Source organism: Thamnophis sirtalis, unplaced genomic scaffold (genome assembly GCF_051295495.1).
Source record: "Thamnophis sirtalis isolate CommonGarterSnake01/CBP01778 unplaced genomic scaffold, rThaSir2_p1.2 scaffold_5, whole genome shotgun sequence".
NCBI classification, from domain to species: Eukaryota; Metazoa; Chordata; class Lepidosauria; order Squamata; family Natricidae; genus Thamnophis; species Thamnophis sirtalis.
Window position 1 is genome coordinate 58,727,521 of NW_028261385.1, and position 22,433 is coordinate 58,749,953.

Consider the following 22,433-nt stretch of genomic DNA (forward strand, 5'->3'; position numbering starts at 1 on the left):
GTATCAAATGTTGCTTATTGCCACACCAATGCTGAAGAATGAGTTAATAGAATATAAACTGTTTTGAATCTTTTTCTTGTAGCTGTAGCTAACTATAACCTATTTTATCTGCAGCTCCTAAAAGTAAAAGCAGTAAATTGGTCAATAAATTCAGTAAATGTTTAAGAACTAGCTGATTTAGGGTTTTGCCAAGTGTTAGCACTTAGTTTGGCTGTTTTAGAATGATTGATTCAAAAGTTGCAAAATTCACAAATCCTTTCATGATTAAAAGTCTGTAAATGGTTTTTGTAAAACACAGAAACAAAGAAGTCTCTGTGGGACTTGCTGTCTCTTATAATTTACCATAGAATGAACTGAACACTGAAAGAGAAAAATTGGCAGAGTCTAAGTTTCTAGCTTTTTTCTAAGCACTCACATACAAAAAAAGATAAAACTGACAGCAACCAAAAGCTTATTTTGGAAAATATCCAGAGTTATGATTTCTAATGTTTGTCAGATTCAACTGATATTGCTTTTGCCTTGTTGAAATATTTAAAAGAATCCAAGTTTGCCAAACAGTAGAGTGAAAATTGAAAATTGATATAAAACGGTTACAACACATATTAGTCCAGGGGTGGCAACATTGCATCCTACTGGCTCAGGAATTCTGGATGTTGAAGCAAACAGGTCATAAAAGTTGCTATAATTGCAGACTCCTGTATTAGTCACAATGTTGCAAAAATAAATAAATGAAGAAAGAATGAATTAATGTATCCAAAAGCCTAATTAGACAGCTGTATCCATAGAATGCATTTCTCTTCCTCTCCCCCACCACCCTCCAATGCTATGTGATTTGGGAATAAACTATAGAGTGAGAACTGAATATTAGTTGGGTGTGATTTGGAGTCCCTGTTTAAATTTTAATGCGACAAAATTAGTTTTTGAACATGTTATTTTTTTCCAGTTTACAAACCATCAATCAATATTGCAAATATCACTATAAATGTCTTAAATAAAAATGAATAAAATTTGTCTGATACTTGACATGTCAGGGTTGGTTATAGTGAGACATGCTTGTGTTACAGTTTTAACTGAGAACCTCCCTTGAAACCTTTGGCCTAGAATACCATCAGTGTTGGGATGTACAGCACACACAAAAAGTTCCCATGCTACCAAAAGTGCTTTTCTGCACAATTGTAATATTATACATAAAAATGCAGCTTGATTTTAATCTTACAGTGTAGTGCTTTAAAAATTGTGTGTGTGTGTGTGTGTGTGTGTGTGTGTGTGTGTGTGTGTGTGTGTGAATGCATATTGAGTAAACTAAGATTCTCAACAGGATATATAAAATGTATACAGTATTGTTGCTGTATTGTGTGTTTTCATAGACAAGATCAGGGGTGGTTTTCACATAATGTTTAATTATTTTTTGATGATATACAAAATATTTCAGAAGAGAACAACACGATTCCTGTTCAAATCTAGAGTCCGTTTCCTAACTTTACAAATGGAATGCATTTTTTAAAACTTATCTTTCTCCAGAGCATAGTTAATTATGTTTTTATAAGGGCCCAAGAAACCTTCAAAAATATACTGCACATTTTCCTGAAACAAAATTGTTTACATGCATGTTGCATCTGTACAGATCATAAGGGAAGACCTGAAAGATTATATCAATCCACATCTGTATCTGTTTATGTGAAGATAGTATCAGCTTGTTTTCTAAGGGGAAATACGAGAATGGCAATGACAGGAATAGAAGTATTTCCCCACTTAGAAATATAAGAGGAGAAAGGGATATGCCGTATATGAAGAATATGCCATATAAAAAAGAGTAATTAAAACATATAAGCTCAATTCTTGCTTATGGGTGGAATCTGCAGTATTCACACAGTATTGCCAAAACTTCATGACAAATCACAGAGGTATCAACAGTATCCAAATTATTTCTTCTCATATAATATATAATTTTAATATATATAATGTCATTAATATGTCTGGAGTTTTCCAAACACATTTCCCTACAGTTATTTCCCCTGTATTTTTATACTTTAAATCACTTGCCACACAAGGCTGGTAATTTCCCTTAATTAATTATTATTTTCCTTTTCCCACCCAAATCTAATTGACTGCTATGCTTAGAAGACTGGTTGCATTTTCTAATTTTATTTTGTCAACTGTGGTAAGATGCACCACACTTTGGCTCCTTCCAACCAAAAGATACTACATGGATTTTCTTTTTAGATTCATAACAGTGATAAATTTTACATCCATGCAATATCAGCTAGTTGAATTGTTCTGAGTATTAACTATTCTGAGCATTAATTGGCTGTCATAAAGGCTATCATACTTGGACCATGTCATGAGAGCTGATTCGAAAAGTCAATCATGCTGGGAGGGATCAGCAGAAAATGGAGAAGAGGCTGCTCTAGTATCAATTGGCTAGGCACGGATGATATTGGAATGACTATGGCGGATCTGAAAGACGCGGTGCAAATCAGAGGGCCATGAAGAGTGTTGATACATAGAGCAGCTGAGGTTGACACAACTGAATGTCTGACAGTGACGTATTAAATTGACTTTTACAGATTTGCCCCATGTAAATGTTTCACTAAGACCTATCTAGGAAGCATTTTGTAGATATGACATTCATATTCCTGACTTGAATTCTTCGCTAGGGAACTCTATTAAAAAGACCAATGTAAAAATCCAAATAGTCACTTGAATGCAAATATTATTAAGTTCAGCTTTTAAATGGGTTGCGTAAATGAGATGCATAGGTCTGGTGGTTGAGTTTTTAACCAGAACAGGATAAAGGACTTTAGCTTCTTTATTATTTATTTGCAAATTGTTGCAACACTCCAATCCAGGATTCCACACATAAATCATTCAATATGAAATGCCACAATGATTAAGACATTATGTAGAAATTACCATTAAAATTTCTAAAAGAATCTAACACTGGAGGTAATAATGAGAGTACACCCAAGCGCAGATAGCTATATGTTATATAGAACATTATTACATCACATATAGTAACGGGGTGGGGGCATCTTAATTTGGGAGAGACAAGATGTTACATAACTTAGGGATAGTAACTGCTTTCAAACTCTACCCTCTTCCCCCTCATTGGTGAGAATTTCAGCATACCTGTTCAGCCTACATGCACACAGTTAGAAAGGACTCATGCTTTATAAGTCTTAACCAGCATTTTTAATTTTACATAGAAAGTTATTGGTTGCCCACAATGTAAGTGTTGCTCATCGTATAAAACAAGCTGTCATCCTTCAGCAATTGGACCACAACCTTTGGAATCAACTTCAGTTTCCAATTAGGCTTTAGTAAAGGTAAAGGTTCCCCTGGCACATATGTGCTAGTCGTTCCTGACTCTAGGAGGTAGTGCTCATCTCTGTTTCAAAGCCAAAGAGCAGCGCTGTCCAAAGACATCTCCGTGGTCATGTGGCCAGCATGACTAAATGCCGAAGGCGCACAGAATATTGTTACATTCCCACCAAAGGTGGTTCCTATTTTTCTACTTGCATTTCTACATGCTTTCGAACTGCTAGGTTGGCAGAAGCTGGGACAAGTAACGAGAGCTCACTCCATTACGTGGCGCTAGGGATTTGAACTGCTGAACGGCCGACCTTTCTGATCAACAAGTTCAGCGTCTTAGTCAATGAACCACCGTGTTCCTTAATTAGGCTTTAAGGACAACCTAAATAGAATATATTGCAGCGTTCAAATATGACTCAGTGAAGGGCATCATTAACTATGCAAGGGTATGTTGCTTTAAAGGAAGCTGTATCTGGCATACCATCTGGCTGTCCTGGCTCATGACCTCCGCACAAGGTTACTAGTTCTTATATACTTTTTAAAAACATGGATGTTTTTCTCAGCATGACATATGTTGCAACTGGAACTCTTGTGTGGAAATGCCAGTTGCAATACATCTAAGCATCAGAAAGCAGATGGTGAGTACAGGTTCTCTTTTCCTGTGCTTTGGCTTCTATCCCATAGTTTGGAGAAGGTAATTCCTTTGTCTTCTCTGGTGCAGTAGGTCTTATTTTACTTTCATTTGTTTTTTGTAGTTGCTGCATATGGTACTATTTGAGATAACAGCTAAATTAGGAAGGCAACATTGCGTACTGTGTATTGAGTACATATTGTGGATAGGCTTAAACAAGCAGAAGTCAGAGTAAGATAATGACTAGAGATAGAATGATGGTATAGCATTGTGATGGTAAACCTATGGTATGTGTGCTGCAAATGGCACGCAGAGCCATCCCTCCGGGCACGCAGCCGTTGCCTGTTGCTCTTCCGGATTCCTGCTCTGTGTGTGCAGGAGCACCGAAAACCAGAAAAGCAGCTCCCTGGTATGCAGGAACATGCTGGGAAGCTGAACTTCTGGTTTCTGGTCTGCGTATGCAGCTAGTCTTCGCACACACATGCGTGCCAGAAACTGGAAGACCAGGTGGCCTGCGCGTATGTGTGCACAGAAACCGGAAGCTCAGCTTCTCGATGTACACATGCGCAGGCTGGGAAGCTGCTCTTCCAGTTTCTGGTGCGGCCCCCCCGTGTGCCCACTCCCATTTCAGCACTCAGTCCTGAAAAGGTTCTCCAACACTTGTATACCATATTGTGGAAAAGTTCACATATTCTTGAGAAATCACACTCACATCTAGAATTTTACATGATAAATGTATTACTTAAATGTGTTCTGTCTTGGGTAGAAGGTGTTCCTCCACTAACAATTGTACTAGAAAAAAACATTAACAATTTTGATAGTACTATGGTTTCCATTGTTTTCCAGTGTGGGCCTTTTCATTTTATTTTATTAAATATAATACTGTAAATGTCATGAGTGTGAAAGGGAAAAGTTCTTTTAAGAGCCAAGGTGGCGCAGTGGCGCAGGCTACTGCTAGATCAGCAGATCAGCGGTTCAAATCTCACCGGCTCAGGGTTGACTCAGCCTTCCATCCTTCCGAGGTGGGTAAAATGAGGACCCAGATTGTTGGGGGCAATATGCTGACTCTCTGTAAACCGCTTAGAGAGGCCTGAAAGGCCTATGAAGCAGTATATAAGTCTACTGCTATTGCTATTGCTATTATTGCTATTACTGCTGCATTATTGAATACTGCAAATATTGCAGAACATTTCACACTTATTTGTATTTCTTTTGCTCTCCTTTAATGGCCAAAATGGATAATGTAATTGTATCTTTGTGGTGTTCTTGCCATTGTTTCCTATAGAAACAATACAAAACAGTACAAATATGGGTGGGAGTTGATTGCCAGAGATGACTCACACAAACATACAACTTTACGAAGAAGTTGGGGGCAAGGGTCAAGTAATTGAAGCACTTTCACATAATAAATGCCAAATTTACAACTTCAATGAGAAAGTACACTTTAGAGCCACCTTTTCTCAAGGACATCAAGTCTATTTGATTCTATATTTCTGAGTCTGAACCATCACAATTCACATTACAGGAAGAACAGTGAAAGATTATGAATCAGTACTAACAGTTCCTCATAATCTATATAAGTTGACATTAAATGTGTGGCTTCATAAGCTGTGGAAAGGAAACAGCCAAAAAGCATTATTTCTGTCAGGATAGATCAAAGATAGGATAGGTCTCATTTCAAAAGTCACTTACAAATATCCAGAATATATACAACTATAGGAAGTTTAAGTCAAGAGTTTGCCTTAAATTATGTATTTGCAGAAATTGCAATCAATAGGTTACATAGTCAAAATAAATTCTTAGTTTTATATAAGCACTTGTATCCCACAAGCCATTCATCAATATGCTTGTTTGTTTGTTTGTGTATGAGGGAGAGAAGAGGGAGGAAGGGAGGAGGAAAGGTGGGAATTTAAAAGTTAACAAATAGAAAGCAAATATTTTGAACTTCATATCCCAAAAGTCTAAATCAGCATGGTCAATAGTAAGATTATAGGATTTCTACTTCTAGAAAATTTGAACCAATTTTCTTATACCAGTTCTATTATTTCCATCAATAGTGTTTTTAAGTCATAAGAACAATGATATATCATATTTAAAGTACCATAATAATGTTACATAATGTTTCATATATATTCTTTCACTGTGTTTTAAAGTTAAAAAAATAATTAATAATTTGTAGAACCCATATCATAATGGTGAACTAATTTTATAAGCTTTTCATATATTGAAATGTGTATGGAATGTTGAGACTATTCTGAAAGCATGCATAATGTTTGTACAGTTGCTTTCTTACTGGAATTTTATTATTAAACTTATAAAATTTAAATTGTTTTACATTTTTGATTCATTGGCTCTTTTAGCAAAATAAATTAAAAAAAAACATGAACCACTTAATTTTGCACTGTTTTCTAATGTATCCTCAGCACTCCGAGATGCCAGCAAACAATCTATTAATAGTGATTGGAAGATAGAACATTCTGGAACATTCAACATTGCTGGTACCATTGTCCATTATGTTAGGAGAGGTCTGTGGGAAAAAATTTCTGCCAAAGGTCCAACTACATCACCTTTACATTTATTGGTATAGTAGCATAGATAATTTATTTAAATGTATTCTAAGCTATGAGGTGAAATGTTTGTGCCTAAATATATGTATTGTTTTGTAAGCAGTATGGTAACCAACTTAGAATAACATAAGAACACAAAACTAGTTATGCCAGATCAGACAACAGACTCATTTAGTCTAAAACATTATTGGTTCACATCAAGAAAGTGGCTAGCTATTTCCTAATGAGAATTTGCAACATAATAGGATCCCATTAGTAATTCATATTAGTATCAGAAGACCTACATTCTTCAGAAGACCTACATTCTTGAAGATGCATATCATGATGTCAAATAGGATTTGACATCATGATATGCTTCTTCTCTATGAAAAGTATCTCCTTGATTACAATAATGTGTGCTAAAAAAATTAGGAGAAAAGGAGATGTATACATAATCTGAACAATATGCTAATGATAAATTAAACTATACTTAAAATTATTAAAATAATGGATCTTTTAATTTCTCCATAATCTCAAATGTGTTTAAACCCTGGAAGTGATAATTCTCATTACTATTCAGACTAGGGGTGTCAAACATGCAGCCCGTGGAGTGGATGCATCATATGCTGACCTCGCCCCTGCCCGATTTAGCGAAGGGGAAAAAAGTCCCGATATGTCATGTGACAACATCATGACGATGCAAGTTTGACACCCCTGATTCAGACTGTATGGGAAAGTCCTAGTTGTGCACAGAGCATGGATATGTGAAAGTGCAGAACTTCAAATTCTTAATTCATTTCAGTGGAAAGAACCAATCTATGCAAATAAGCTTCTATAAGTAAATGTAAATCAACATAATGAGAGAGTTTTGTATTTGTACTTATGTATATATACATGAAGTACATTGAATAATCATGAATAAGATGATGGAGACAAAAATAAAGTCTGGCTTTGATGAGTAGACCTACAATTGCAGGTCGTCCTTGATTTATAACCACAATTGAGCCCAAAAGTTCCACTGCTAAGCAAGACAGTGGTTAAGTGAGTTTTGGCCCATTTTATGACTATACTTACCATAGTTAAGTGAATCACTACAGTTATTAAATTAGTAAAATAGTTGTTAAGTGAATCTGGATTCCCCATTGACTTTGCTTGTGAGAAGATCGCAAAAGGTGATCACATGACCTCAGGACATTGCAATTATCATAAATATAAGTCAGTTGCCAAGCATATAAATTTTGATCATGTTACCACAGGGATACTGCAACAGTTGTTTGAAAAATGATCATAAGTCATTTTTTTCAGTATGATTCTAACTTCAAACGTTCACTAAATGAATGGTTGTAAGTCAAGGATTACAGTACGTGTATCAGAATTTCTAGCCAACACAATGATTCAATGGCTGGCAGAATTCTTAGGGTATGCTGACAGATCCTTCCTTCCTTCCTTCCTTTCTTCCTTCCTTCCGTATTCAGTGATAAGATGCACCAACATTTATTTCCATGCTCTTTTTTTGGTGGGGGGAGGAGTTACGTCTTATACTCCGAAGAAAAATACGGTAACTGAAAACATATTTGCTTAGCTGTTCTATATAAATGCTGGGCATTTATTTTATGGAATTTCTTTATGATTTTCTGTAGACTGGTGTTCCTTTTTTTATCATGTCTGCTGCTTTTTTGTCATATCTAGACATACATATATTAATTACATATATGTTACAGGTCCTGCTTTTTCAAGATCAGAATTATGGGCTACATTATGAATATACAATTCCTTTAGATCCAGTTATTGAGAACCAGAGCACAAAAGTATCAGAACCTCTATTTATGTGGACACACTCAGGTTGGGAAGACTGTAATGCTGTATGTGGAGGAGGTAATGATTATACATTTGTGGTATAGCTACGTATGTATTGCTGTAATACTTAAAAGTTTGATGCTGCTTTCACTATATTAATTTTGTCATTAAGGCTACTAAATCAAGCCAATTGCAGTGAAAAAGCAGAATTGTTCAAATATTTATATATTTGAGGGGTAAAATACAAAGTCAAATATCTTTAACATAGAAAAAGGCAAACCTATTTTGTTTTGTCCTGGTAAACCTCCAGCAAGATGAAAAAGGTTTCCAATTGGCCCTTTAACAGTATGCTCATAAATGTTTATTCACATAGAACATGAAATGTCTCTGTTTGATGAGTAAAAAACACCCACTTCCTTACCAGGTAATATCAGCTGATCACAGTGATTCTGTTTTGGTGTGATCACAATGCTGTAAAGTTGTCTTGCCATAATTATTTTGGTTTTTTTTCAGTACAGCATAACTACTATCAATCATTTTGGCAAACTACTATTTTGAGATCTGTCAAAACATTTTAAAATTTCCATTGTCACATTGAATATGTTATTCTAGAATTTTTCTAAATGTTTCAATATCTACAATATGAACCTTAACAATTTCTTCAATAAACTATTTTACATTGTTCCACAGACAAATATTTAGCGAAAGTGTCAATTTAGGTTTATAATTTTGACTAACATAAAACTTGCTGTTGTTCCTGTTTAGAAAACTAGATTTTTTTCATTTCTAGGGTTGGGTTTTTTTTTTTTGCAGTTTTAATTAATATCTTAAAAGTTACATATTGAAAATATGAAATCCTCAGTAATTTATTTCATCAATTTCAGGATGGAATTTGATATTTATCCCCAAATGAATATAAGATAGTAAAAAGCATTAGTTTTTTTCTAGTATAAACTGCTATTTTATTTATTAATATTTAAATAATTTTGAATAATTTTATTCAATGATAAAGCTTTTGACATCAAAGCTATCTGCAAACTTTGTTTTCCTTTTACTAGGTGAAAGAAAGACAACAGTATCCTGCACAAAAATTATGAATAAGCATATTAGTTTTGTGGATAACAAGAAATGCAAACATTTAACAAAACCTGAACCACAAATTCGAAAGTGCAATGAGCAGCCATGCCATACTAGGTGAGGTTGAGACTCCAAATGAATATTCATACAATGGATACTGAGATGGAATGAGAGGCTGTCCCTTGGGACAGTTTTGGGATATTCTCTTTGACATTGAATGGATGATGGATGCCTTGGTCTAAAGAATTAAGCAAGGAAGTGATACTTAGGAAGCGAAAATGGGGAGGGGCTACTTGTGACATTTGAATTTCCAACCTTAATGATCAGATTGTTACTATTAATCTCTTCTTTGTGTAATTTTATGGAACAAAAAGTATTACTCCCTTTGATCAATATTATCTATCTAGTTATATATATTAGAACTTCAAAAATGATCTTATTTCTAAAAGGCTGCAGTTAATCACTTAAAGTATATATTTATAATAGCAATAATTAACAAAATAGATACATTAAGATTTTTAAAGCAATTACTTTCAGCTTTCAACTTCTCCACTGTAGTTTTTTCAAAAGAAAAAATAATGTAGATTGTAAGAAATATAATTAAAATGATTTGCATCATGAGAACAAAAGGCAATCAGTGATGGTTAACATAATACTAAATTAGGGTCGTTACTAGAGATAATACTTGCATGTTTAAAATGGATAGCTTTGTAGATTTTGGAAAAGTTAGCAAATAACAAATAATTAAACAGAATGCTAGGAATTGTTCTAAGTTAAGATAATAGAAATAGAAACCTGTATTCCACATGTCAAATCAAATAGCATATAAAAGTATTTTTAGGTGCATGAACAGGCAAGGAAAAGATTAAATATATTCTTGTCATTTTATCCTGTTTCTCCCATAACTTTTATTTGATACCATAATTTCATTTCTTCCGTTATAGAACATACTTGCTTCTTTCCATTGATATAAATACTGCTAGTTTTAAGACTGTGTAAAAGCAACAAACATTACTTTAGCTTCCCTTTCCTATTCCATGTATACATAAGATTTTAATTTAAAAATAGAACCTACCTGGATAAGATATTAAATTTAAATTTCTATTTCATTTTTTAAAAAAAATTCACTTTTTTAATGAAGATAGCTGGATCATATTCAACTGGGAGATTTTAACCCTACTTCTAGCCATCTTCCTGAAAAATTCTCACTTTTGAAGTTGGCATTTCCATCCATAGATACCCCCTTTGTCATTAATAGATTATTTTCTAATAATGAAAATATCAGCTTCAAAGGAAAGATTTCAGAAGGAGAAAAATAGCTAAATTTTAAATTTTCTCCTGATACTATTTGCATGTTTAAAGTATTGCTTAAATGTAGACATGCATCATTTCATGACATATCATTGTTTAAACTACTGAAACTTACAGATTTCATTAATGTTTCTCTCGAGATAGGTTGGTGTGGGATTTTTTAGACTTAAAGAGCAATTTTTATAATAATGAAAATAAATCACTTCTACAATGTAAGAAATATCACTATGCTTTGGCTTACATTTGACAGAAATAGTGTTGTATAAAACATTCAGCACCAAATAATCAAACAAAGACATTTCACTGGTTAAAGGACTGCTACGTAGTGGTGCTTAACATGTATTTACAAAAATTGAATAACCAAGTTCAATTAGAACTTTGAACTTGATTTTAAAATCAAGGAGAATGAGAGAATATTTTGAAGATTATTTTGGCTTGAAAAATCTAGCAAAATGCCAATTCGTTATTTTCCCTTCCTTTCCTTTAGGTGGATGATGACTGAGTGGACTTCATGTTCAAGGACATGTGGGAAAGGAACGCAGAATAGGCAGGTAGCCTGTACTCAGCAACTGAGAAATGGAACCCTGATCAGAGCCCGAGAGAGAGACTGTCTTGGCCCTAAGCCCACTTCAACACAGCGCTGTGAAGGCCAGGACTGCATGACAGTGTGGGAAGCGGGCGTCTGGTCAGAGGTGCAGTATAAGCATGGATTGTTTATTTACTTATGGTACTTCTAAGCTATCGTTTATCCAATTTATTATAAGACAGCTGTCATGAACTTATAAATCATTTATTTCAATTGTATTGGAATGAAACAATATTCTGTACCAAGTGAAAGTATAACAAAATGCTTTAAATGTTAGGGCAAATATAAAAAGCTCCATGTGGTGATGAAAAAGATTCATTGCCAGTGTTAGTTGTGCATTCTTCAAAAGGGCGTTGCCTACTCAGTACATTTTATTTCAGGTAAGGTCACAACTAGCATACCAGCCAAACCTGGCAAGAGCCGACCTGATAATGTATTCTACCTATCCACTGAACAAAAGCTCTGAGTCCAGGAGGCTTCTCCAGATTTTGATCCTGCTATTTTGATGCCACAGTGTCATCAGGAATCAAGAATCCTGGAGACAGAAGGCTTTTGAATTAATCGATACTTTGTCTTATTTGGGTTGCATCAGATCCAGACATTGAAAGCCATCAGTCATTCCCCCAGTAGGCCCAGGCTGATGATTTGCAACCGGGTTTCATCAGCCAATTGATCATTCCATACCTACATTTATGGATTATTTATCCCAGAGTTTTTGTGTAAATGTTATTCAGAATTAATGTCAGGCTCAGACTAAGAATGACAGAATAATCCAGCCAAATTCCAGCTCTTTATTTTTTTATTTGTTTATTCATTCCAGTTTAAAAACTATACTGCTCTAACCCTAGCAGGTATACACTAAGACAGTGATGGTGAACCTTTTTTGGCTCATGTGTCATAAGCGGGAGGAGGGCAGGGGGGTCGTGCACGGGCATGCCACACTCATAATGCAATGTGCGACACCCCCCAATGCGCATGCGTGAATGATAGGCGCAACTCCCCATTTTTTGCATGCTTTTTTTGCCCTCCCCAGGCTCGAGAGGCTTTATAGGAGCCTGGGGAGGGTGAAAACAGTTGTCCCCCCCCCCCCCCGAGGCTTCAGCAGCTTCCCTGAAGCCTCCGGAGGGCAAAAAATGACCCTACGAGAAAACCAGAAGTCACTTCCGGATTGCTTGTAGAGCCGATTTCAGCCCTACAGAGCATTTAAGAGCCCTCAGGAGGCTTCCCTGGAGACTCTGGAGACAAAAAAATGACCCTACAAACCGTAAGTTCCCGGCTAACCTTTCTGAGACTGTAATTCAAACTATTCAGGCTTCCCGAGGCCCAGCCACTAACAGAATCTACGAATCTATGTGGCAGACTTTCATCACTTGGTGCCTTTCTCAAGATGCTACTACCTTGGAGGCCTCAGTTCCCCAGGTATTGGAGTTCTTGCAGCAGGGGCTTGTTAGAGGGCTCTCCCCTAACACACTTTGGCAGCAGATGTCGGCCCTTTCTTCAGTTCTCTCTCTTCACCGGGATAAACCTCTCTTCATGCACCCTCAAGTCTGCCGTTTCCTTAAGGGCGTGTCTAATCTCTGCCCTCCTGTCATACACTGTTTCCCCTTGTGGGATCTAGCCAAAGTACTTGACTTCCTCATTCAACCACCTTTCGAGCCTCTCAGGTCAGCCTCATTGAATCACCTTATTCTGAAGACAGTCTTTCCGGTGGCAATCAGGTCGGCACGACGGGTCTCGGAATTAGCAGCCCTTTCCATCAGATCTGCTCTGTGTGTATTTCACCCGGACCGTGTGGTCCTTTGCCTTGATCCCACTTTTGTTCCAAAGATAAATTCAACGTTTCATCAATCTCTAGACCTCACTCTTCCAAATTTTTGTCCTAATCCTTCTCACAGACTTGAGCGCAAGTGGCACAGGTTAGATGTGTTACGTGCTCTTAAGATCCATATCGCCACAATGGCCACCTTCAGTCGCACCGAAGCTCTCTTCGTGTCTTTCCATCCCACAAATAAAGGGCTAAAGGCTTCTCCATCAATGGTCGGACGCTGGATCCGCTCTGCTATTTCAAGGGTCTACTTGACGCAGCACCTTACTCCTCCATCCAACATCACGGTACATTCCACACTCAATATGGCTACGGCGGCAGCATGGACTCGGCAGGCCTCGATGGAGGAGATCTGCAAGGCGGCTACTTGGACTACTCCTACCCCCTTTATCTGCCATTATAAAGTGGATAGATATATATCGGCAGATGCGGCATTCGGGCGGTGGGTCCTCCAAGAGGTTCTTCCCTCTTCCAGCTCCTAGGCCAGCCTTTTCCCATCCGGTGTCTGGCCTAGCTTTGGTACGTCCCATGCATGAATGCTGTCTCCACAAACTTTGGAGAATGGGGTGTTAGTTCTTACCTGATATGCCTCTTCTCTGGGCAGGTGGAGACAGTGGTCATTCCCACCCTTTGCGTCGTGGCCTAGTTCGCAGGGGGAGCGGTTCTGGGAGAAATACTAAATCATCATGGGATTGAGAGCAATCGAATAGCGCACAGCAGTCTACTTATCTCTTTCGTCAAGAAAAGCAGGTGGACATTCCTCAGAGGTGATGACATCACTTTGGTAGACTCAGTTCTATTGGTTACTGGCTGAGTTAACCCATGCATTACCGCTGTCTTCACCTTCCCAGAGAAGGGGTGTATCAGGTAAGAACCAACGCCCCATACTCACTTGTTCACATGTTTATTTATTTGCTTTAAGTGCCCAAAACCAGCCATTGTTTAGGTCACTTACAGTAATTAAATGCTAAAAACAAGGCAGAAATCCGGCTGTCTATCAGCGGTGTAATGCTGATTTTGGGTGATATATGTGAAAGTTATGGGAGCTGCAGTTCCAACAGGTTGGAGATGCTGGTGTAAGCACTGGATCGTGTTTCTATCTTACTACAGTGCTCTATAAAATGTGGGAAAGGCATAAGGCATCGGACTGTAAGGTGCACCAACCCTCGGAAGAAATGTGTTTTGTCCACAAGACCCAGAGAATCAGAAGATTGTGAAGATTATTCCAAGTGTTACATCTGGAGAATGGGAGACTGGTCGAAGGTACAATATGTTTTATGAACTTGTCAGAACTAGACTTTGCCAAATATTGTGCAATGTATTTTTAGTGAACGAGAAACCCTGAACAATGAAAAATGAGAAAAAAACATAAATTTATAAAACTGATATATTCTAGTTTGGTCATGAAAATAATTTAAAATGTACTTTATACGTATACTAGAGTTATGAATGCCCTTCAGATATTTGAAAACATGGAAGAACTCTTAAATTAGCTTTTTTTCAAATAGTTTAATGAACTGTGTTTTTTTTCCAACCTTGTGCACCTGCTTCAGGAACCCAACATGTGAAGGACATGTTCCAAAGGATTTGCATAGCCCTAGCATAGATTTATTTTTTATTGATTGTGGTTGATGTAAACTTTCTCTCCATTGTGTTTTTCAATTCCTTAGTTGCCAGTTTGTTTGTTCATTACTTTTACCATTAGAATTCTGTTTGAAAACCTTGTTAGTAAAGATACAAAATTTCCTTGTGTGTCTGTGATTTCAGTTGACTGTGTCAGGATCACAATTAAGAGTTAGAAAGGATATAAAATGATCATTTTAAAAACACCTACCCAAATAGGTTCCTTATCCATTAATACATTCTTTTGTGTGCTTAAAAATTCAGTGTGGCAAAACATTATAGGAAATATTTTTTTATGTTGCCAGACTTTGGAGAAAAATTACTAAAGAAATAAATTAATCTTTGTGTGTTCAGACAGGGACAACAACTCTTAGGAGATAGAACAATATGAGTCTTACATGCTTAAAATATGTGGTGGAGTCATGGAGAACCTATAAAGCAGGGGTGTCAAACTCAAGGCTCGGAGGCCGGATCCGGCCTGTGAGGTGCTTAGATTGGCCTGCTGGCCACCCTGCAAACAGCGAAGGACCAGCACTCACTGCCTCTGCAAGTAAAAGAAAGCTTTTGCCCTCCTGAGCTCCGTTTTTGTTGGCAGAAAGTTGCAGGAGACCATCCCAGCCGAAAATGGATCTCAGGAGTCTGTTTTCACTGGCAGAGCACTCAGGCCACCACAGGTGCCCTGGCACGAGTGACATCAAGTTGGCCATGCCCACCCTGGCCACGCCTCCCCCCCCGATGTCATACGGAACCCTGATGCAGCCCTCAATGAAATCGAGTTTGATGCTCTTGCTATAAAGCAATTCTAAGTGGCATCAAACACTACTCCATGTTCTCTGTCACTACTGACAGAAAATTTACCAGTTCCTATGACTTTAGTTGAGTAGAATGACAATTACATAGCTCTTCCCTAGATCTAATTGTTATCGTAATTCTTTAAGATACAGATAGTCCTTGTTCAGCTACCACAATTGGGACTAGCAACTTGGTTGGTAAGTAAATCTGCAGCTAAATGAAACCTCGCCTGTGCTTATGATCTTATTTCACTGCTTTACAAACCTGCGAAGGTGGTAAACGCAAGAACTGATGTGAAAGTAACTTTATCATCACTGTTAAATGATCGCTAAATGAGGCGATCCCTAAATTAGGACTACTTGTACGGGCACAAGCTTATAACTCAACCTCAAGTTCATTTCACAGTACTTTGCAAAACACAACAAGAAAACAACTACAATGATTTTATTGTTAAGTTCTAAAAATATGTAGTTGTTCTGGACACAATTGCAAAAGATTTAAAAAAAAAAAATTCAGTGCTATTCTTGCTACCCCTGAATATTAAAAAATGGTTTCTAGGTTCAAAGCCTTCAGATAGGCTCCAAATATCCAAAGGTCATTTTGGAACAGCCTTTATATTTAGTAATAGTTTATAGCTATATAAGTACATCTGGTTGTATAATAGGTTTCAAGTCCTGGTTTGTATCCCAGGCTCTCTAAAGGCTAGCCAATATTGCTTGTATTTCATTTTACAAAGTATTCGGTGATTTTTTTTAAAAAAAAAGACAAAAGACTGATGGTAATAATTATATTCTGGCATAATGATCTAAGTGGAAATCATTGTATGCAATTAGTGCAGACTTGTTTTCAGTCTTACAGAAAATCTTATTAATAAAAGTTGAACATGTCATTTGGGAAACAAATATAAAAGCAGCCTCTTCCATATAAACATTAGATTTTCATTAGTGCCTCAGATGCATTTATTTTTCTTTTGCAAAATAAGTCTTAAATTATATGTAGAGTAGCATTTTTACTTTGAAAAATGAAAACATTTTAGTTACATTTCCAAGTTGTGGACTTGAAAATTTAAATATTTACCAAAAGCACCTTGTAGAGAATTGGGGAAAATGATGATTCAGAAACAGCATGTGACATAGACTAGGTGAGAGTGAGGATTGTTCGTTTCCTGTTGGAAGAAAGAAACGGTGTTAACAATATATATGTATTATGCATTCATGTAATAATAATAATAAAAAAATCCTTCCCCAAGTGAATAATAACAGTTGAATAGCCTACTTAGTATGTTTTAGGAGCCTGACAAACTACGGTAAATGTGCTTTTAAAATCTCTTCTGCTGCATAAAGCAGGTTCTTTTCTTGTTTATGTTTAACATATTTCAATAATATATAACTTTTAAGGTCCTGATCTAGTTGAGTTCAGGAGATTTCTGGTGTTCTCCAATAAGACTTTATTTTTTCCCTATGTTCTCTGGGTTTTGGAATAGGCGAATTGTAGTTTTTTTAACAAAAGCAATCATTTGTTCTTAGAACAAATTGTTCAAATCTCTATTGTTAATAATGATACAGATTTTCACTCTCAGTTGAGGCTTTTTTTTTTAAAGCTCAGCAGTGATTGAAAACTATTGTAGCTGAAGAAGACAGTTTAAAGGCTATCCTTTGGCAGGGAGGTTTTCCTTAATTTTCCCCGAGATCTGCTAGAAGAAGTATGACATTACATACTGTCCTCAGCTTTTAATCTAAGCATTCTATACTTATTTCAAAATATAGTCTTTGGAAAATTGAGCAAAGACTCAAGTAACATTGTTGAGTTGCACATTGAGACATTTCATATTATCTTTGCAATGATTATTAGTAGATGAAAACTAGAATAGGTTATATTGCTTTCTATCATCACTTTCTTTGTGGAAGATTCATTTTTGTAATCTTTGACAAGAATACTTTACTTGGATTGTTGCTTAGGTACGTTTTTAAAAGATTTAATGCTGCATGCAGAGGTGCGGAGTAAAAACTTTTATGTCTTTACTAGGTCTTTTTCCAGATAGGGTAACCCTGTCTGGAACCATTTTCCAGCCCAGATAAGGTAACCTTGTCCATATAATTTTTATTTGCTAATCAAGAGCAGTTAAAAGCAGTTCACATTATTAAGTACGTAGTTTTTACATGTGACAGTATTCTGATGGCAAATTGAATTTGAAATAATTTAATGAAATCACACCATGATACCTATTTTAAATGTACTTTAAAGAAAGATATGTTTAGGCACAAGATATGTTTACACATTATAAAAATGCCCTTTGTTATACCAAATTCTTGGCAACTTGTCTTGTAATTGACACCAACTTAAAAGGTTTGATATTTTCCAGATAATAGGAAATTGGAAAAGCCACCCAGAGGATTCTGTACATGCAATAAACCTGCATATTGCCACTACATTATATGGACTAGAGTGGCTGACAGCAGTTCTATAGTTCTTAATAAAAGAATTGAATTTAATCTGTTTGTGTAATTGATGATTTTATATCTGGATCGTATGGTATAGTGCATATGATTGTACTGTGTAGCAATGGTGGGTTCCGGATCCCGTTTCAACCATATCGGCGTCCTCCACATGAACGTGCGCAGTGCGTGCACATATGCGTGGCGCATGCGCATGCATCTTACCTTCCAGCGGCGCCTCTGCGATGCTCCAGCTGCTTGGTGGAGTGTCGCGCAGGCTCTGTAAACGCCATGCATGTGTGCAGAAGCACTGAAGGCTTTAAAGGACAGGTAAGGAGCACGGGCAAGTGAGTGGGCCCTCCGGAGCACCATACTGGAACAGTACCTGGTGCTCTGGGCAGGTTCCCGTACACCCATACCGTACTTCCTGCAACCCACCACTGCTGTGTAGTTAATGCCATAAGCTCTAAATTCATACTGAATTTAGAAAGGTTTTAAATCTTGCTTTCCCAACCTAAAATAGTTCCTCTGTAAGGGATCCCACTCCCAATATTTAAGGGATCCCACATGCTAATCAGTCCTTCTTCCTTGATAGTGAGCCTTTAGAATACGAAAGTTTTGGCACTGAAAAATTTATTTTGACATTGAAGTGACTTGCAACTGAGTGAATAAATGACAACTGCAATTCTGTGGATTTGTATTTTTGCCACCAAAGAAAAAAGTGAATCGATACACCATTTTTTATGTACACCTTTGCATAAAATTGTGTTCGGGGAAATACATCTATGACTTCTAAAGAGATAAAATAGGATCATTCCTTTTTTGAATTGTTGAACCACAACTTCATTTTAGGTGTTCAACATTCCACTTTATACTTACTTATTCCATCTATGATGGAAAAGCAGCCAAACATAATAGAAATCAAGTTATTTTTCTGATTGTTTTAAAACTGTTCTTAAGAATTTAATTGCCATTTCTTAATACCCAGTTTAAGGTAGATTAATTTTTTTTTGGGGGGGGGAGCATTTTTGCTTATGTATGTGTATCTTATATTCTTTGAAGTGTTCTATTACCTGTGGAAAAGGAATGCAATCACGAGTCATCCAGTGCATGCACAAGATCACAGGAAGGCATGGCAGTGAATGTTTCGCTTCTGAAAAGCCTGCAGCCTACAGACCTTGCCACCTGCAGCCCTGCAATGAAAAAATTAATGTGAACACAATTACATCACCTAGATTGGGTAAGTAGCTAGAAATGCCATATGAAGATGACTATTCTGGTCTTGCCTGCCATTTTCAAGTTATGTTTCTCCAGCTCCTAAGATCAAAATTCTAGATTCTTTTTACCTCAATTGTGAAAGCAACATTAAGTTTATATTCCAGATAACCCATTTGACTATAATGATCTTCAATATAATGTCTCTGTCATAAAAGTACCATATGTAAACTATTTCAGAATTATAAATGTACCATATGCTGAATCATCCATATAACAGTCTAGATTTAAGAGGCTCCTACATTGCTTTCTCCATGGTCTAGTAGGGTTAGGTGATAGGTACTTTTGGATTCAGAAGCAACAACCACATACAGTAAGTATGAGTGCCTATGGCTTATTTCAAGGTAGTATGAGAAAACAACATAAAAGCATAAGACAGCAATAAAAAATATTCAAGAATACTAAGGAATATAAGAGGAGGCTATCCCAAAGTTAAGGAATATTTATTTATACCAGGTGGCAATGAGATCATTACAAGGTTTTTAGTTGAAAATAAGAACTATCGATCCTACTGTATACATATGTCTCATGCAAAAGACAAGACAAAAGAGAGTATAACCTTTTACTGATTAACATATTTCTTGCTTAATTTTATATTACGTTCTCAACAGTTACATGGAAATATAATTTCTGTGTACTCTGCATCTAAGGAAAAGAGATGTATATCACTATTCAATTCTTCTTTAGCAAGCTTATGGTGAAACCACTATTATAACTGTTCTTTGGATGGTGGATAATATACAAAAATTCTACTAGAGAATTCTCAAAAGTGGACATCTGTTTTTTTGCAGGAAATATCTAGAAGCTACTCTAGATGGTGTTAAGTGATATTGAACCCTAATAATTTGCTTAGAAATTTAGCCTTTGTTTCTACATTTTGAAAACCATTTTTATATTTTAGTTGTGTTTCATTCTTAGTTTGTTGTTTCATAACATGTTATCTAGTACATTTAAACACTTTAAATATGTGGCATATTTTTGTCCAGCTTGTAGGAGCTACCTTCTTTGCACTTGACAGATCTCTTGGGAAGTTGCATGCTATGAAACAAAGTAGTTCTGAGACCAGATATTCTTGACAAATAAAAATATAGCTACAGTCCAATGTTGTGTTTAGAACTGTGCCCACCTTCCCAGAAAAACAAGGCTAATAACTAAGGGAGCTAAAACATCCTAGAGCAGGATGTTACGCACACATCCTTATCTGTTTTATTTAATTGATTTTATTGATCTAAATGTGGTTTTGTAATTAGACTTGCTTACCATAACAGATATTTTCTGAAAATGCCCATAATCTTCTCTTAAAATTTCAAATGTGCAAACCAACCAGAAAGGTTGGATATGCCTATGTAATATGCAGCCATAGTGATGTCTGATTTTGTTTTATTTCACAGCTGCCTTAACATTCAAGTGTCTTGGAGATCAATGGACTGTATATTGCAGAGTGATACGAGAGAAGAACCTGTGTCAGGACATGAGATGGTATCAACGTTGCTGTGAAACATGCAGGGACTTTTATGCACAGAAGATGCAGCAGAGAAGTTGACCCATAGCAGGCAGGCTCGTGGGCTCTCAGCTTTTCACAATCACATTATTTATAAATTCACACACACTTCTTCAGACCAAGTATATCAAATTACATATAATTTAATCAAAGTAATTTATTTTTGCCCGCGAAGACATTTTTTTTAAAAAAAGGTTAAATAGCTTTTGTTTGGGTTTATGATCAGAGTTTCCATAATTAAATTTTATATGAATTATTTTGGATACATTTATGAGAATTTTTCTAAAAATAATATTTTAAATGTTTATATTCAATAAGGTAAGCAACTATTTTGGCATCCTTGCTGTTCAAAAGAGAAATAAGTAGTGCAGTACTACAAATAGATAAGTTTGCTAGTTTTGGTCACTTGAAGCCAAAGGCACTTAAGCCTACTAAATTGCTTATTGCATTGGATAATAAACTATCATACTACCCAGAATTTATTTTCTATTTAGATGAATAGTTTTTCTGTACTGTATATGAAAATGAAGTCATCTTTATTTTTATTTTGTTTATATTTTGGTGCTCAGAGTCAGATTGACTCCAGAATTTTTGCAATAGGTTTTGGAACTCCATTCATACTTTATAAAGGGCCATATATAACATGAACTGTTCTTGGAAATGTATTTATGTAGCAAATGTAACACTTGACTCAGCCATCCATGAATATAGTCAGTTTCCTAGGCTACATTTTTATCTTTGTTCCACCAAAATAATCTCAAGCGTCAATTCAATTCAAGTGTGGGTAATTTTCATCAGCCTTCTGTATCATTTTATATATTTTCTGTTTGGATGGACTCTGGAGATTGTTGGAACACCTTAAGTTGATAAGAGCTCTGTGTGCCCTTAGAAATATTCTATAGGAAATTATCTACTGTAATTTATAAATTTTTATATGAAAATTAGACAAACATGGCAAAGTAGGCATTTTAATCATGTGAACATATACTTGAACACAAGTATTGAAGCAGTTAAACACTGTAAAGATTTACACTGAATCTCTGTTGCACTCTTTTATCTAATGTAGAGAAACATCTTTCTAAACCTTGGAACATCTTTTGAAAGAAGTCTGTGCTAGTTTAACATGTCATTTGCTTTTAAGTATACCAAGCAAAAGGCCGGTGGCTAACCTGCAGTGTTCACATGTAATTTCTTGGAAATTTCATTTACCAATGGAAGAAACCTAATGCTTAAGATGAATTGGGCTACATTTTCAGGCTTAAAAAACTTAGAAGATACTTCTGTGATGAATTGTTTCATTAAAATGTTATTAAAAATACACGTTTACCATTTTGTGAAATGTGAAGAAAACACTTTCCTTATGAAATTTGTACATGAATCACTTGATTTTATATTTTCAATAAATATAATTAGAAATGTATAAATATATATTTTTTATAAATTCCATTTATATACCTTTTCTTATTCCTTAACATCTGTTTTCTGTTCATAATAAAATCAGGACACGGAGATGGGGAGAGCAAACACTGAATAGCCTTATTTTGAGTGGTTCAGACACAAAATTAATTCCAGAATTAACTAGAAATAATAATTGAAGAACTATAGATAATTTTACTTTCCAGCCATGTGTATGTAAGATCTTTCTCTATTAGTTCATTAAAGTGCTATCCACTGATCTTTAAATGAACTGAAAACTAAGCAGCATGAAATTTGTCCCTCCGT

At 35.9% G+C, this 22,433-nt stretch overlaps 1 protein-coding gene across 2 annotated transcripts in view; it reads left to right on the top strand.

The window, feature by feature from the left end:
- Positions 1–22,134, top strand: part of ADAMTS19 (ADAM metallopeptidase with thrombospondin type 1 motif 19) — a 107,094-nt gene extending 84,960 nt beyond the window's left edge. The window contains exons 17-23 of one of the 2 annotated variants that reach the window (XM_087715880.1): positions 6,367–6,524; positions 8,211–8,364; positions 9,345–9,480; positions 11,162–11,366; positions 14,196–14,348; positions 18,998–19,175; positions 20,602–22,134. In XM_087715880.1, the coding sequence (XP_087572006.1) occupies positions 6,367–6,524; positions 8,211–8,364; positions 9,345–9,480; positions 11,162–11,366; positions 14,196–14,348; positions 18,998–19,175; positions 20,602–20,753 (1,136 nt within the window). In that variant the 3' untranslated portion in view covers positions 20,754–22,134. Of the gene's footprint in view, positions 1–6,366; positions 6,525–8,210; positions 8,365–9,344; positions 9,481–11,161; positions 11,367–14,195; positions 14,349–17,525; positions 17,580–18,997; positions 19,176–20,601 lie in introns of those variants that run through there. The other variant, XM_087715881.1, reaches the window with a different exon arrangement.
- Positions 22,135–22,433: the final 299 nt, after the last annotated feature.